At 41.0% G+C, this 18,321-nt stretch overlaps 1 protein-coding gene across 4 annotated transcripts in view; it reads left to right on the top strand.

The window, feature by feature from the left end:
* EIPR1 (EARP complex and GARP complex interacting protein 1) overlaps nt 1-18,321 on the top strand; it is a 265,677-nt gene that overhangs the window by 231,092 nt on the left and 16,264 nt on the right. For all 4 annotated transcript variants that reach the window (XM_033935623.1, XM_033935622.1, XM_033935624.1 and 1 more), the window contains one exon: nt 14,662-14,829. In XM_033935623.1, the coding sequence (XP_033791514.1) occupies nt 14,662-14,829 (168 nt within the window). The remainder of the gene's footprint in view (nt 1-14,661; nt 14,830-18,321) is intronic.

The raw sequence follows: 18,321 nt of genomic DNA, 5'->3' as shown, positions 1-18,321 counted from the left end.
ATATTCTAATCACAAAATATAAAATCAATTTTTTCTTCTACCTTTTGTTGTCTGGTAATTTTATTCTTCAAATCACATTGGTCTCAGGCTTTGGTTTTGGGTTCCTTCTGTCTTCATCATGGCATGGCTGGCTCTTGAAGGTAAAATAGGCCCAAGAGGAGCTGGGTAGGAGATGTCGAGTCTGACACGGGCGCAATTTTTTTACCACAGGAGCAAGACTTTTCACCGCTTCCACGGGGCGGTGAAAGGTCTTTTCCCCATTCCTGTGGTAAACCAGTTGCAAATATCCCCATTACTGCGGATTTACTGCAGTGACCACGGTTTACAGCGGTAAACAGTCCCCGTGTCATTCTCTAATACCTATACCTATTAGCAATGTTATAAGAGCTTTATGGAATGTATAAGATACTTTCCAATTTCTTACTAAGGAAATTTCTTAAGGATACTTAGAATAGTTAGATGCAGGTTCTATTACCTTTAGTAATTATTGTTACTGTACCACCCAATCACTAAGGATCCTTTGTTTACGAGCATAATTTGTTCCAGAAGTGTGTTCGTAAACCAAATTGCTTGTATATCAAAGCGAGTTTCCCCATAGGAATGAATGGAAACTCGCTTGATACATTCCCCCCCTCAAGGTCAGCAGCGCTGCTCCTTCCCCCCCTCCCCCCCCGAGGCCACAGGCGCTGCTCCATACCCCGCGCGATCCGGCATCACCCCCTGCAATACGGCATCCCCCCTCCCGCTCGCATGGGCCTCCCCCCCACGATCCTACATCCCCCGCCGAGCACCCAAATAGCATCCCTTACCTCTATTTGGCACCAGCACCAACGCACAGGACATGCCGGTGCGGTGCCCGAAGATCCTCCCTCTTGGCTGGGCTGGGCTGAACTGGGCATCGAAGATCCTCCCTCTTGGATGGGCTGGGCTGGACTGGGACTTGAGCGAGACCAGAAGGCCTTGAGCATGCGCAAATGCTCAAGGCCCAGCCAAGAGGGAGGATCTTCAATGCCCCAGTCCAGCCCAGCCCAGCCAAGAGAGAGGATCTTTGGGCACTGGAATGTCCTGTGCATTGTTACTGGTGCCGGTGCCAAATCGGGGTAAGGGATGCTATTTGGGTGCTCGGTGGGGGATATAGGATCGCAGGGTGGGGACGCGAGCAGGGGGGGATGCTAGATCGCAGGGGGGGAATGCCGGATCACGGGGGAGGTACTCGTAAATCGAGTCAAACTCGGTTTCCGAGGCATCGATTTTGCGAATATTTTGCTCGTCTTGCAAAACACTCGCAAACTGGTGCACTCGTAAACCGAGGTTTGACTATATATATATTTTTTTATTTTTTTCTTTAAATTGAATATTGTACTTCATCTATTAAACTCAATAAAAATTTTTGAACTAAAAAAAAATTGAATATTTCTAACTTCTCTTTCTCCAGTGATATTGTTTTTCTGGTATGCCTTTTGGGCTGGATTCTCAAAAAGGCCACCAAAATTTAGGCACTGGCAGGCACCTAATTTAATTGTTTTAATTAGTTTTAAGTGATAATTGATTGCATGATAATTGATTGCGCCATTAAAAACTAATTAAAATGGATTAAAAAAAAATATATAGGCACCGCTAGGCGCTCTCCAGGACCAGTACCTAGTGACTCCAATGCCCAGAGCTGGGCGTGTTTAGGGGTGACGCTGGACTTCAGCATCACTAGGCACCACTGGCTGCGATTCTACAAGGAGCCCAAGCGCTGGAAATGTAGGTCAGTAAAACTCTGGCCTACATTTCTATTGCCTTGCTAGCCACGATTCTGTAAGTGGTGCCTGTCCCTGATGACATGTGGCAGGTGCCACTTTTCTAGGTACCTGCAACATCAGGCGCTGCTTACAGAATCAGCCCCTGGATTGTTATCTTCTTTACAAAAGGCCAGCTTTCACCTACCTGGAGAGGGGAGAATTAGATCATACAGACAGTCTTGCTAGAATCAATGAGCATGCTCAGCTGCGCAGTATAACATGCACTCAGTATTTGTATCAGTAAAAATGCTACTATTCAGCCACATTACTGGCTTCTCTGGTTGGCTGATGTCATTATATGGTTATAAGGTGATCTAGCTATGTTTTGTCTAAGCATTAATGACATTCATCCCAAGAAATAGGAGATGCCTGAAGCAAAAAAAAAAAAAAAAAAAAAGGAACTAATTTCCTTTCTAACAAGAAGATGAAAAATCTCACAGCTGAGCTGTTCAGTATCTATTCATGATAGTTTGGTGTGGGGTAGGGTGAGTGAATGCATAGACACCACATTGGGTGATTACAGTGAGGGTTACAATTTTATACAGGAAGAGAAAAATCATCATATTTCTGCCTTCTGGCGTTTTTATCATTTCCTGCATACCCACCTGTTCCATTTTGCAATTCATTACTGGGTATTAATTTAAATGCCAGCTATTCTCTACCGACCACTACTTGTATAGTAGTTGTATATGACCACTGTAATGATGGTTTTGGGTCACTTCCCTTTCTCTATCCTAACTCTGTGGCAAAATGATTGGATGAATTTTCAATCTATTGCTATTCATATAGAGGCTGAAAATGTATTTATTTAGTTTTATAGCCCATTTTCCCCAGGAGCCCAGAACGGGCGACAGAAGTACATACACAGAATATTTGAGACAAACAACATGGTCAAAGCTTAGTTAATGCATTATACAACTCCCTTTATTAACTAATAAGCACATTCACCAAGGGACATGCAACAAAAGTGCAAACTAAAAAAAACATTTAGTTTTATTCAAGTAATATGAGTCTCAAGCAGTAAACGGCTTTAAAACTGGTAAATTGTCCACAAGGTAGGAAGAAGTCTCAGAACCCCTCCCACACCAACCATTTTAAGTGTGGAAGCACCTTACAGGGGTAAGTGTACCTCATTGGCATAAAAAAAAACCTCCTCTATTGGACTAATTACCAAATGTCGTCTAGTTAGAAAAAGAGAAATTCTGATACTCGTCTGTTAGGAGAATCCACCACACATTGACGATTGCCGGTGTTTTGCCTGGCCTGGTTGCCTCAGGATGTGAAGATACAGTCTCCCACACGCGCACCCTGCATGGCGTCTCGGCGGCTCCACCAGTTAAAACAGATAACAGGCTCCAGTCAACAGGATAACATTACTGTATGGATAAGGAAGTTAAATGTTTACCAGCCTCCAGTAAGCATGTAACTTCCTTTGAAAATTGAACTTATGAAGACAAAAATCAGTTTTACATCGGCTCTTTTTATTCCACATTACACCAAGGGCTCCTTTTACGAAGGTGCGCTAGGGGCTTAATGCGTGGAATAGCGCGCGCTAAATTGCCGCGTGTGCTAGCCACTACCGCCTCCTTTTGAGCAGGCGGTAGATTTTTGGCTAGCGCACGCTAATCCGGTGCGTGCGATAAAACCGCTAGCGCACCTTCGTAAAAGGAGCCCCAAGTTTCTGTTTCTAGTCTTTCAATCATGTATTCCATTCCTCCTCTGTCTATTTCAGCCTTCTCGCATTTCACTATGAGTTTTCCCACATTAGTGCTCTTTAATAATTGGTTAATTTTATTCTATGGGCTTTTCCTTTAACCTACCTCTAGATGTCATCCTCCTCCCACTAGGTTTTAAGACCCTGCTCTTTATACTCTTTTATTAATATGATTATTATTGTTGTACAGTGTGTATGGAAATTGTAAGCTTCAAAGAGCCGAGACTATCTAATCAAGACAGACAACAAAGAAAGAAACAAATAAATATGTAAGAAGCTGCATGTTAGAACTGCACTCCTTCCTAGACCTTTCTCCATAGCTTTCTCCAAGCTCTTTCCAACACTGTCCCATTCATCTGTGTGGTTATTCTCAATGATTTTCACGCTGTTTGACATTATGGGCTCCTTTTACAAAGGTGCGTTAGGGCCTTAATGCGCGGAATAGCGCGCGCTAAATTGCCGCATGCGCTAGCCGCTACTGCCGCCTCTTGAGCAGCCGGTAGTTTTTCGGGTAGCGCGCGCTAAAAACACTAGCGCACCTTTGTAAAAGGAGCCCTATATATCCTGGTATGCTAATTGTACTCCTGTACTTTTGTATCTCATATGTCTGACTTACTATATACAATGCACACATTCTTACTTGTTGTATTATGCCTTTGTGGTCTCTCCTGATCATTTACTGCACTATTGTAGTGAAAATATATTTACTTTCAATGATATGCAAGCAGGGACTTTACAATCTTATGTTAAACTGGTAAACAGCTGTTACTGACCCTATTTAAACTCTAGTAATTTCAGGATAAAAATTGACGCAATATTTTGTATTTTTAAGATTTGAATCAAAGTGGTCTTTGAATACTACATTTTGACTCTGTAATAAAATGCCGAAGGGTAATGTGATTATAACCCCCCAAGGCTTTGCCATCTTCATTTTGCATAACTGCTGTATTTTTTTTGATTGTCAATTGATTGCTGAAATTTCTGTAAATTAAGCTTTTGTGTTGCAAATAATCTATAAGGTAATATTGCAGGTGGACCAAGCTAGAGACATTTTTTGTTGCTTCAGTTGTGATTTTGATAAGCAAAAGAATGATGTTGTGCACATCCGTTGCCATGCAACAGAGGCCTGTGCAAGCTTTTTTAAGATACAGTTTATCCCCTGAGCACACAGTAATTTATCACAAAACTGAAAAGACGGATTTGTGTAATATCGTCTGTTGCCTTAAAGGGAGAGATGACTTTAACTTTAGTTCTATAACTCCTGCAAGCGTCAGAGGTGTAATAATAAATCCCCTTATTTTTACAGATATGGGAATTCTTGTTAAAAGCCTGCACTAATCTAAAATACTTAGGGTTCTCTTTACCAATCTGCACAAAGGTTTTGCACCTAATGTGTGTTAACAGGCACTCTTAAGGTCCAGTCTGTGTAAAACCTCCATATCAACTGTCAGAGGTATTTCCAGCTCTTCCCTTTCCCTCCATCCATGGATACCATATTTTTCTTTCCTACTTCCCTTCCATTCCCTGTCATCTTTGTGCATTTCCCCTCTTTTCCCTTCTGTTCATGTCTACTGTCGCCCCTCTTTCTCACTCACCACCAGCAGTATCACCCATCTTTTCCCTTACAAAACCCAGCCATCCCGCATCACTCCATCTCTCCCCATCACCACTACCACAAAAACAAAACCCTCATCCCTCATTGCCCCATCTCTTTCTCTCTCTTCCTTACTCCAAACCATCTAGTATTGCCTTGTCCCTCCTATATCAAGCATTGCTCTATCTCCCCCCCCCCCCCAATATTATGCATTGCCACATCTCTTCCCACTCATATTCTGCATTACTCTGTCTTTCCTCACCCTCGTAATCTGCACTGATCCATCTCTCCCTGCTCTCCATATCCAAAATTGCCCCATTTCCCCCTCCTCTTAGTCTGCATGACTTTTCTCTTCCAATTCCCCATATTCTATATTGTTCTATCTTGTGCTATGCGGCTAGAACTAACACCAGCTCAATGCTGGCGTTAAGGTCTAGCGCATGCGGCAATTTATCGCATTAAAGCCCTAACGCGGCTTAGTAAAAGGAGCCCTAAGTCTCTGTGATTTCATCTAATAATACTGAAGATACCTTAAAATCTATGGGATCAATATTCAGTATGGTTTAACATAGTAGCATAGTAAATGATGTCAGATAAAGACCTGAACGGTCCATCCAGTCTGCCCTGTAACTACATGCATTACAATTTCATAATTATTTTGTCTTTTTTTTCTTTCTTCTGGGCTACAAACCTTAGACGTCCACACAGTACTGTCCTTAGGTTACCGTTGAAACTCATTCTAACCTATCCAAACCATCTCCTTTGCGGGATTCAGGCCATGAAAGTTAGCTCATTCATATTCTAGTTAGAGATCCTCTATGTTCATCCCGCAATTTTTTGAATTCTGTCACTGTTTTCTTCTCCACCACCTCCCTTGGGAGGGCATTCCAGGCATTTACCACCCTCTCTGTGAAAAATAATTTCTTTTTTTTAGTTCAATATTTTTATTGAGTTTTATGAAAAAATACAAGAAGCAGTCCAAATACAAGTCCAAATTCAAGACATCGAAACAAAAACGCTTAATATAACACATATTCAGCCACAGTCTACAAAAGAAGGATCAAAACATTCTAAAAAAATCCAGAGTATTTGAACTGCTTATGAAAGAATAAGAGAGAAAAAATAGGGAGAAAAGAGAAGAAGAAGAAATAAATGAAGAAGGAGAGGAGAATATAGATAAAGAAGAAGAAGAAGACAGGAGTGTCTATGAGACAGAACGAACATAGGAGTCCAAGAATCTCCAAGGTGAGTTACATCGCACCAAGTTCATGGAAAGTCGAGCTATATTTTTCTTTTCATATGCATATGATTCAAATTTATGATACATGCTCAAAGAGTTCCACCAAAAAGTATAATCTAGTAACGAAGAGGTCTTCCAATTTTTCAAGATGTGCATAAGGGCAGTCACAAACATAGTATCAATGAGTTTAGGAGGACAGTTCGACTGAGCAAAGCAGGGGTGTTGAGATCGAAGAATTATAATGTCCAAAGAAATTTCTTCTGAGCAGTTAGTAATATGTTTTATGGTGTCCCAAATGCGAGACCAGAAGGAACGAATTGGAGTACAATGGAAAAGCATATGATCAAGAGTTCCGGCATCTTTCATACAGTTCCAACATATAGAGTCTTGTTTTAGGTTAGCTTCCAACATCCGAAAAGGAGTCCATACTGTATTCCACATAATGAAGAACATTGACTGTGAGACTCTGGAGGATAGGAGGGGACGATTTGTCGAGGACCAAAAAAGATCCCAGTCAAACTCAGAGAGCGGGGTTGTCAGCATAGAGTCCCAATGTTTCATGGAGTGAGAGGAAAAGGTGAAGGAGTGGTCTCTTAAAATACTATAAAATAAAGATATTGCTTTACCTTTTGATATAGCCAATGTGGACCAGTGGCGTATAGTGTGAATGGATGTCAGAAAGTCAAATCGTAGAGACACAGAGGATATTGCTCCAGTAAGGGAAAGCCATTGTGAATAGGTAGAAGGAGGCAACGAGTAGGCAGAGCAGAGTGTATCAAAGGGAACAAGAGAAGTTAGAGTAGTTATTTGGTGAGGAAACCACAACCCAGCCCGCTGCCATCGTTTCCATGAAAAAGACTTCCCATTGTTTTGGAGTTTGGGATTGTTCCAGATGGACATGAATGGGCTATCTTTAATTGAAATCTCTGCTATCGCATCCAATAGGTGAAGGGCATGCTGCGTTGCACTCAACAAGGAATACTTCCTCAATTGTCTAGGGACTGGAATCGTTGTCAAACAGGAGACATGTAAAGGTGCACATAAAAAACGTTCCATCTCAAACCAGGCTGGTGGATTCTGGGGACATGGATCAGTGATCCAATAAGCTCCATATTTGGCCATTGATGCAATATAGTAAAGATAAAAATCTGGTAAGTTTAAACCACCATTAATCTTAGAGGCTTTCAGCTTGGTGAGAGCAATATGAGGCTTTTTCTTATTCCAAACAAATTCAGATATCTTCGTATTCAGCCAATGGAAAAATGTCTTTCTGCATAGAGAGGGAAGCATTGAGAGGGTGTAATTTATTTGAGGGGCAAGAGTCATTTTGATAGAGGCAATCCTGCCCCACCAAGACAGATAGAGTGGGGACCAGCGAGATGTTGTGCTCAGGATTAAGTTTTTAATTTTAGATATATTTTGATCTTGAGCATGAACTGGATCTTTATGTATTAAAACACCCAGGTACTTCACAGCTCCACACGACCATGGAAAAGGGAAATGAGTGAGATCTGAAGGAGAGATATGATCATTAAGAGGAAAAATCTCCGATTTCTCCCAATTGACTGAGTATCCAGAGAGCAGGGAGTACTGAGAAACAATGTTAACGAGGGCAGGGAGGGAACCAACAGGATCCCGGATAAAGAGAAGGACATCATCAGCATATGCTGCAAATTTGATGTGGCGAGTAGAGGTGGAAATACCTTTAATTGTGGGGCATTGTCGAATGCCAGAAAGAAGAGGTTCCAGAGCTAAATTAAATAATAAAGGCGAAAGTGGGCAGCCTTGGCGAGTACCTCTGTGGAGTGAGAACTTATTAGAGAGAAAGTTATTAATTAAAATGCGAGCTGTGGGCTGTCGATATAAGGCTTCAACCCACTTCGTGAAGAATGGACCAAAGTTATACCACTTCAAGATTCGGAAAAGAAATGGCCACTCCACACGGTCGAAGGCCTTTTCGGCGTCAATAGCCAGGCCAATTACAGGATCTGAAAGTGTTTTAGCGTGAGCATTAATATGATGGAAGAGGCGCAAGTTATCACCTATAAACCTTTGCTTAATAAACCCTACTTGATCTTTGTGGATTAGAGAGGGGATCGCTTTATTGAGTCTCAATGAAAGAAGTTTTGCCATAATCTTATAATCTAAATTAAGAAGAGAAATGGGGCGAAAGTTTTTAACCAAGGTAGGGTCTCTGTCAGGCTTGGGAATGACTACAATGGTGGCCTCAGTAAAATTGAATTGTTTATCAGGAGTGGAGTGGAGAAATTCATAATAAGTATGAAGCTGAGGAGCCAAGATAGTGCGAAATTGTTTGAAAAACTCATTGGTAAAACCGTCGGGACCCGGGGCCTTACCGTTGGGCAGGGATGAAATTGCAGTTTCTATCTCAGGTATAGTTATAGGAGAATCTAGTTCCAATTTTATAGAGTCCGATAAGGTCGGGTGGACCAGGGAGCCAAGGAAAGAGTCTATCCCTGAATCAGAAGCAGAGTATTCGGATTTGTATAAGGTAGCATAAAAATTTTCAAATTGAGAGGAGATCAGGGACCTGGTCTTGACCATCTGCCCTGATGGGTCCTGAACAGTCGTAATATGTAAACGTTTAGATTTAGTTTTAAGATATCTAGCCAAAGGGCGACCCATGAGGTTGTCACCCATGTAGTGACCAGAGGTTGAAATAAAAATGTCTCGCCTGGCCGTACAAGAAACCAGAGTATTGTATTCGTATTTAAGATTTTGGATACGTTGATGTATGGACGGGTCATGTAAATGGTCAGACATGTGTTGTAATTCTAGCTTTTTGATAGAGGATTCTAAGTCCTTCTCTTTTTGCATAGATTGTTTCTTTTTCCAAGAGGCAAGTTTGATCAGTTTACCTCTAAGTGAGGCTTTGTAAGCCTCCCAAACAATGGAAGGGCAAATCTCAGGATCTTTAGAATTAAGTTCGAAGAATTCAGTAGTAAAGGATTTAATTTTGTCAGCTATTTCATTGTCTTAGAGTAAAGCATTATTTAGTCTCCAAGAGGAAGACTCTTTGCGAGGGGCAGAAAGAAGTAAGTGCAGAGAAATGGCCGCATGATCTGTAAGAGAGATCGGATGAATAATGGTGTTCGTCAGGTCTTGAATAAGAGAGGAGGATAGCAGAAAGAAGTCTATTCTTGTGTAGGTATTATGCGGAGGTGAAAAGTGAGAGTACTCCCTACCTTTTGGATTGAACAGTCGCCACGGGTCCACAAGAGAGAAGGCGTCTTTGAGGGCATGTAAGGCTGTGAAGGACCTGGATTTTGAAGGTTTACAGGATGATGATCATCAATATAAATATCTTGAACTTGATTGAAATCGCCTCCTAGTATCAGAGAACGTGATCCATATTCTACCAATGCCAGCTGAAGGTCTTGAAAAAATTCTGGGTGATCTAAAACTGGAGCGTATATGTTAAGGAGCACAAAATCCACTGAGTGCAACGCAGCATGCACCAAACACCATCTGCCCTCTGTATCTGTCTTAGAGGAATGAATGATAGGAGAAAGTTTATCATTAAACAGTATTGATACCCCATTTTTCTTACGTTGAGTCGCAGGAGAATATAGATGAGTGGAATATCCCTTGAGTTGGAATTTTAGAGCGGCAGCAGGTGGGAGATGGGTCTCCTGCAGAAAAACCACATCTGGGTGTTTATTGGAAATATAATTAGCTATCTTTTTCCTCTTAATGGAGTGATTCAAACCATTCACATTAAAAGAAAAAACATGCAAGTCAGCCATAAGCCTTAGTGTGTAGTACTGTAATATAGCAAATGTTACCCATGTTCAGGAAAAGCAGATAGCAAGGAGAATGCGTAAAAAAGACACTCCTGTCAGAAAGCAGAGAAAAGAGAAACAAGGAGAAAAAAGAGAGAAAGCTAGAAATGTCAGCACACAACGTAGTCATAAAGGACCACATTGGTGTGCATATAGTAAAACAGTTTAAGGGTGCTCCTGTGAGCACAGAGATATAACACAGATGAAACAACTAGCAAACCTCACACCCATACAATAGCAATAACATGAAGCAGGTGTGCTTATCAGAAAAACAATTGAATGCATTTTACATCAACAGGGGAGAAAAACCAGATTTAACCATCAGCAGCCCTACACATCAGCGCATTTTTAAAGAGTCAAGAAAGGCTGCTAACGCATCTGGATCTGTATATGAAGTAGTACGGTTGTTGTAGGTTACTTTCATCCTGGCCGGGTACATAAGACCGTATTTGGCTCCTATGTCTTTGAGCTCCTGGCGATGAGACAGAAATGCCTTTCTCTTCAATGCTGTAGACTTAGCCAGATCTGGAACAATGAAGAATTTCCTGCCCTGGTGAAGCAGCTGGGGTTTAGCTTTTGCAGCTGTAAGAATCTGCAGCGTGTGTTGAAATCTAAGCAGCTTAGCCACTATGGGCCAAGGTGTAGTAGCATGTGCAGAGAGATGAGAGGGCACGCGGTGAGCACGTTCTATTTCTAATGGAGGAGAGAAAGCTAGTCCCAGCGTTGTAGGCAGAAAATCAGACAGGAAGGAGATCATATCAGAGCCCTCTGCTGATTCAGGTAATCCAATGATTCTCAAATTAGACCTTATGCTACGATTAGAAAGATCCTCGATGTCCCGTTGCAGGGTGGTGATCATTTTGTCATGTTTTTGTACCAGCACTTGTGTGGACTGCAGATCAGCCGTTTTCTCTTCTAGGGCGTCGAGGCGGTGGCGCGCATCGACGAATTGGGAGTTCAGCGCCTCTATTTCCCCTCTGAGAAGTTTTGTTTCCTCGACCTGCTCCTGCACTATTGACCGAACTGAGCGCATTTCTTTTAAGAGCAGGTTGAATGAGGCCTCATCTCCCTTTGGCGCCATTTTCTCCGGTGTGCTCGGATCAGGCTTGGGCCTCTTACCGCTGAGTGGCGTGGGTGCGACAGACTCCGTTTTCGGCGACATATTATGCGCAGAATACAAAGTGGTATCAGTGGTAGCGGCGATTTTTGTTTTTTATGTTTGAAAAAGCACTTTATTGTGGAATTCGGGTATGGTGTGGAGGAGCAGTTACAGCATGCGTGCGATCTCCGTGGCAGTCAGGCTCCGCCCCGTGTGAAAAATAATTTCTAACATTACTCCTAAGTCTACCACCCCTCAACATCAAATTATGTCCTCTAGTTTTACCAATTTCCTTTCTCTGGAAAAGATTTGCTCCTATATTAATACTTTTCAAATATTTAAATATCTGTATCATATCACATCATTTATCCTAGGACAAACAGGCAGCATATTTTCACACATGGGTGACGTCACCGATGGAACCCCGGTACGGACCACTTCAAAAGTGCATCATCACTTTAAGTCTTTGGAAAGTTTGCGATAGCCCGACGTAGGTATGCGATCCCTCAGTTAAGATAAGCCAGCTAAAGCAATTTGCTTCAGGAGGAATTGGGTGAGCATTTTCACATGTTGGTACCAACACAGCTTATGCCCATGTCGACACCAACTCTCCCGGTGCCGGTCCAGTCTGAACAATTCACAACCCCAACCACACTGCAAACTTATGCTCCACTGGTGCCAAGACCATCGACACAGGAGTGTGAGGACCCATCTCCACGGCACCAGTCGGAACATCTAGAGAGGCGACTCCGGTGAGGACCCAGAAGGCCTCTCATAAGATGAAACACTTTGAGCCTTCGACACCAAGTCTTCGGCACTGTCCTTATTCCATTCAGGACTCAGACTTATTGGGAGATTCTGAGCAGGAACCACTCTCTTCTGATGATGAGGATTCTGCTAGTTCAGATTCACCTCAGCATTCTTCTCAAGAACCTGCTGCCTTTTCTGAGAGGTCCATTTTTTCCAGTTTTCTGCGGCAAATGTCTGAGGACCTTTCCATTCCACTGGAGGCAGACTCCAAGCATAGTAAGCAGTTCTTGGAGGCTCTAGACTACGACCAACCACCAGAAGAATTACTGAAGCTTCCACTTCATGACCAATTAAATTCACACAAAAATGTGTTTTCAAAATGTCCAATTTTGGCCCTTATAATTGCCTCCTTTATTTTAATGTAGCCTTCTGCTTACTGTTGTTTACCGATTCATGCTTTTCAAAATAAAAATAAAAACCAACAGAAAGTCTTTTCTTCACTTAGCTTTAATATGCAGTAACTCTAGCATGCCCCGACGGGACCCGTTTTGCCACAAAGGCTTTTTCAAGGGTTCATAAGGAGCACTAATTTAGCGTCCTCTCTTACTTGGGGCTAGGATTAATCTGCACAAGTGAAGAAAAGACTTTCTGTTGATTTTGGTTTTTATTTTGAAAAGCATGAATCAGTAAACAACAGTAAGCAGAAGGCTACATTAAAATAAAGGAGGCAATTATAAGGGTCACAATTTGACATTTTGAAAATTTAATTGATTATGTGCTTTACTTTTTCATCCTGGGCCACCTCAGTCTCAGTATCTGAGGAGACAGGAGTGCATGGCACAGTCTGTGGGTCACACTACACACCATGATTTCTGCCTTTTTTCACTACTAGACTACAGTGGTGAAAGATTCGAGGTTAGGAAACACAGACAATATGCACCTATATCTCCAGTCATATCCAGTGCTGAGAACTGTGGTCAAGTCTATTATAAGGGATGGGCAAGTAGGACAACTGTTTGGGATGCTGAACTGGAGAGAGACATTGCCCTTTTGAATCAATTTGTAAGTCCTTGAGCATGTTCTTGGAAGAGGGTACCAAAAGCAACCTATGCATAGAGCGCTCGTTTATCCAGTGACTGCACTAGCTCTGCTGTCATGACCACAGCCAAAGTATACACAGTGAGTGCATAAGAGACAGATACATGGTTACTTTGATAAAATAGAGGTTGAGCATGGCTATCATAGGCAAGATAGAACTGAAATAAGTGGGGAGAGGTGGAGGTCTCAGGGCATGTGCCACAAATGGCGGAGGCCTAAACATTTCAGAAAAGTGGTTCTATTGGACCCAGAGGAGAGTTTTAAGCTTGTCTGTTTCCCTCTGAAAGTCAAAAGTGCAGAATCTCTTACATGCATGTTTCTTTGATTTTTTTTTTTTAAGGGATATGTTGAGCTACTTTTTTTTTTTTACTTTTGAGCTAGAAATACCTAAAAAGTTAGCAACACTGAGTCCCATCGATGATCATCAGATCCCTCTAGTTTTCCTGTTCAATTTACCTGCCATGCTGTAAAGCAAATTTTATTTTCACATCTTCCAAGAATTTAGGATAACAAATTGTGTTCACAGATTTCTAGGGGTTTAAAATGCAATGCACTTCTTTTCCTTGCAGCCCACCCTGTGCATAATCCTGCCCTGCAATTGCTAGTTTATTCAAATGTCCCAGTCTGCCAGATGAACCCAAACCATACAGTTGGCTTTATTTTTGCTGAGACTTCTAATACTTCATATTAATCACATCTTATGAACTTATTACTATGTCATTTGTTCTTGTTGAATCAGTCAAATACATCACTTCAAGCATTTAAACACATGCTGTTATGTTCTGCTTTCTGTTCTGTTTTCACTTTTAGCAAATATGATCTTTTGAACTTATCCCATACCCTCTTAAATCCCATTATTATTTTAGAAGAGTGACAGCTAAGGGGAGATATGATTGAAGTCTACAAAATCCTGAGTGGTGTAGAATGGTTACTAGTGAATCAATTTTTTTTTACTACCTCAAGATTTACAAAGACTAGGAAACATTCGATGAAGTTACAGAGTAATACTTTTAAAACCAATAGGAGGAAATATTTTTCCACTTGGACAATAGTTAAGTTCTGGAATGCGTTGCCAGAGGATGTGGTAAGAGCAGTTAATATAGCTGGTATTAAAAAAAAGGTTTGGACAAATTCCTGGAGGAAAAGTCCATAGTTGAGACAGACATGGAATGCTGCTACTATTTGGGTTTTTGCCAGGTACTTGTGACTAGGATTGGCCTCTGTGAAGATGGGATACTGGGCTTGTGAATGGCTTTTATTGATTTATAAATTTAAGTGTTAAATCAGGCTGGAGAGTACTTTGTAGAAACTTAGAATGATGTTCATTCATTAATACATGTTTTCTAGCCCATACCTGAAATGAATTTGCATACACTTGGTTTTCACTGTGTGCTGATCTGTCTCCTGAAAATCCCAATAGGCTACATGTGCATTCAGGATAGGGTTGGAAAACACTGCATTAGTACAGGAGGCTGTGGCCACACATCTGCCATGCAGCAGTGCTAACGTAGGTGTTAGAAAGTGAATAACCAAGAATTTGTTTTCAGAAACTGATTAATTTTGTTGTATTTTACAGCCAAATATATTGCATAGAGAATGCTCATGGACAGCTTGTACGAGACCTGGACTTCAATCCCAATAAGCAATACTATCTTGCTAGTTGTGGAGATGATTGCAAAGTGAAATTTTGGGATACCAGAAATGTCAATGAACCTGTCAAAAGTCTGGAAGAACATTCTCACTGGTAGGATGCTTTGCTTCTACTCATTTTTGCAGATAATTGGTATAATAAGATTTGACTTGTGCATATTAATAATATATGTTTAATCCCTATTTGAAAGGCCATTGACTTAAATATCCAGAAGAAAAGGGATTATGACAAAAGAAAAAAAAATTCTAATAAATTGCACATTAATGATAAAAAGTACTGATGAAAAGGGTAGCAAGAGCAATCATATTTTTAATAATACCATATATACTCATGTATAAGTCAATCTCATGTATAAGTTGAGACCACCCCCAACTCCCACCCCCCGTACCTTGTAAACAGAAGGTCCAGCCGGAGGGAGGCATACACCCTCTGGCCAACAGGCCCACCATTGAAAAACAGCGGGCCTTTCCCTTCCTGGTGCATTGTGAAATGCACCAGGGTGGAGCCTAAGGCCCTGATTGGCTCAGATGCCCAAGGCCCCTAGGATGCACTGGGAGGGGCCTAAGACTCTGATTAACCAGATACCTTGTGAGAGCTGAGGTTTTATCAATCGCAGGTTCAATATCCAATCTGTAGGGCTCCTTAGTGCTGGCTGGACTGTGCTTCCAAAATCTCTGGAGCTGGAAGCCATGCGGCTGGTGCTGGTGAACTTCCAACAGATTCTGGAGGGCCAAGTGGTCGGAATTTTCTCCGATAGCACAATGGCAGTAGCCTATGTCCCTTGCCAGGGAGGCACCAAGAGGATCTCTCTGGCTCAGGAAGCTCACCTTCTTTCTATGGACGGTATGTCCTTTGCAGGTGTTTTCTGCAGCATATGTGGCAGGAGTCAATAAAATGCCAGTCGACTCCTCACCAGACAGGCTTTGGATCTGGGCAGGTGGGAGCTGTCCTCAGCGATGTTTCAAGCCATTGTGCCTTTTCAAACTACAATTTCTGTACTACTTTGTACCATGCAATATGTGTTTGTTATCTTTGTTTTATGTTTATAAAATTTCAATATGAAACTGCTGAATAAAGACTCCTCAATTACAAAATAAATAAATAAATAAAATGTCTAACTTAAAGAATAAATAAATTGAATTTTCACATACACTCAGAATTGTGTAATCCGACCAAGATCCTTAGCTCTTATAGCCGAACCCACCGCCCCATCACTGTGTATGACTTAAGTGAAGAAACTTAGAATGACGTGCTGTTCAAACAGTGAAACTATTTTCAATGGCAAAAGAAGGAGAAAAAATTCCCACTTAACTTTCTGATGTTTCAACAGGTCCCGACATGGACCATGTTTCAAGGTTCTTTTTCAAGGAACCCAGAGGATAGTGTAAGCAACTTAAATGTCAAAGAAGTAGTAGTGTGATTTGGGCGAAAATCTTGTACTCATATATAAAGTAGAGTAGAAAATGTTTCCTTACTTCATCGAAACATTTTCTTATTCTTTAAGTTAGACATTTTATTTATTTAATTATTATGTAATTGAGGAGTCTATATTCAGCAGTTTCGTGTTCAACCATTTTGACTTCTCAGTCCTCAACGTTCTGATAGAGCAAACCTCCCTACTATTTTTTTATAAAATTTCAATATACTATTGAAACAACTCTACTTGTTTGAAGCTGAGAGTCAACTCAAATGGAAGAAAAGCCTCAGGTTTTATCGGCAGAGCTCAAGCTCAAACCACCACCATCACATCATTGGCAAAAACTTCCAAAAAGCGACAATCTGCTATTGAGATTATTATTGAGGACTGAGATTTTTTAACAACTGAAACAACTGTATTGAAAATATATAGAGGAGTCTAATATATTGCTGACGTTTCATGGCACTAAGCTGTTTCTTCAGGGCTTATTGACTTCCCTTCAGTTCACACAGGTCTGTAAAAATAATTATATAGTGTATATCACTTGCCTATCCTCTTATGTTTCTATGATATCAAATGTAAAAAGCTTTACTTACTGCGTCTTTGTGTTCACGGTCTCACCAGTGTTTTAAATGCTGTAACCTCAGCATCTCAATTTTCAAATGAAGAATGGCCAATCCGACCCCTCCACATCAACATCAGGGGAAGTGTTGGTCTCTCATCATTGTATGACAGGCAAAATCATTACAGCATGGGCGTAATCTCCCTACTAGCGGTGAAATTTGAATTTCCTGAATCTAAAATCTAAAAGGGATGAAAGGAGACTGCAGATTAATAAAAATTGAATTAAAGAAGGTGAGAAGAGGGGCATAGGCACCTGGGCCAATCAGGATCTTAGGCCTCTTTCTGGTGCATCCTGGGATGCACTGGTAAGGGTAAGATCCACCATTTTGAAGAGGTAGGCATGCCAGCAGGAGGAAGTGGGCATCCCTTCTGCCAGATCTTCAACTAAAAGGTATAAGATTGTGGGTGGGGGTCGGGGTTTTGTGGTCCCGGCAGCAGGAGGGAGTAGGTATATTAGGATTATGTAATATGCATTGAAATATTGGACATTGCGTAAAATCAAAATTTATTAAACTTGAACTTGAAACTTGAAAGATCCCTCCTGCCAATTTTTTTAAACACGGTGTGAGAAATAGAACATATCACTGGAGCAGTTAAGAGAGAATAAATGTTGAAAATTCTGCAAGTATTTGGGTTCTCTTCTTCATCCATAACACATTAGATTCCTCTTCCTATTTTTAATTTCTTCTGGTAATGGAGCAGCCACACTTCTTTAGATGGTAAAACCTAGGCTTTCACCACTGGTGGCCTTAGTCTGCACCATTACTTACATCATTCGAGACACTTCTTTTGTTGGTGTGGACTGAAGATACTTAGCAGCTAAGGGTTCCTTCCCGGTCACTCATATTTCCTTGCTACCTTTTTCTTTTGAAGGTTTGGTTTTAGAAGTGCAAATACTTAATGAAACTAAAATTTCCTGCATATATATAGATAAACATATAGACAGGCCTTGATAACAAGCAATCTCACTTGTACGAATCATGCCCAAAATGGCTTTGAAACTCTCTTCTAAGCAGCAATCTACTTTACAAAGGTTTGCTGTCAATAGTAATATATCTTTGGCTGATGAGTGTGTTGACATTTTTAGGATGAAGATGTGTGACATTAGGAAATCTCTGGATGAATCATCATTAGCTGTGAATCTAGGCCAGGCAAGTTGAGATAAAGATAAAGTAGTCTCGGAAGTTATCAATGCAACGGTTAAGCAAAACTTGGCTGGTGAAGGTTAAGAAATTAAGTGTGGATGAGACTAGTACCTCCTTTATAGGATTCACTGTATGAGAGAGAATTAGACATTATTTCAAAGAGAAAATTAGGAATGTTAATTAAGGAAGCAAAAACATTTTCATAGTTCCCTTTTTTTCTCCTATTAATATTTCCCTACAAGAAAGAAATTGGACTGGTGACAATTTTATAGTCATAGTGAAGACTCTATGGGAGCAATTCTATAAAGAGTACAAATAGTTAGGCTCCAAGATGCAATGCGGTAAGTGCTAATTATATATTGGCATCTGGGAGCCCAGAATGTCTCATAGAATGCTAGC

The sequence above is a fragment of the Geotrypetes seraphini genome, chromosome 3, assembly GCF_902459505.1.
Source record: "Geotrypetes seraphini chromosome 3, aGeoSer1.1, whole genome shotgun sequence".
NCBI lineage: Eukaryota > Metazoa > Chordata > Amphibia > Gymnophiona > Dermophiidae > Geotrypetes > Geotrypetes seraphini.
The sequence above is the reverse complement of the archived record's forward strand: the minus strand, read 5'-3'. Positions and strand labels throughout refer to the sequence as shown.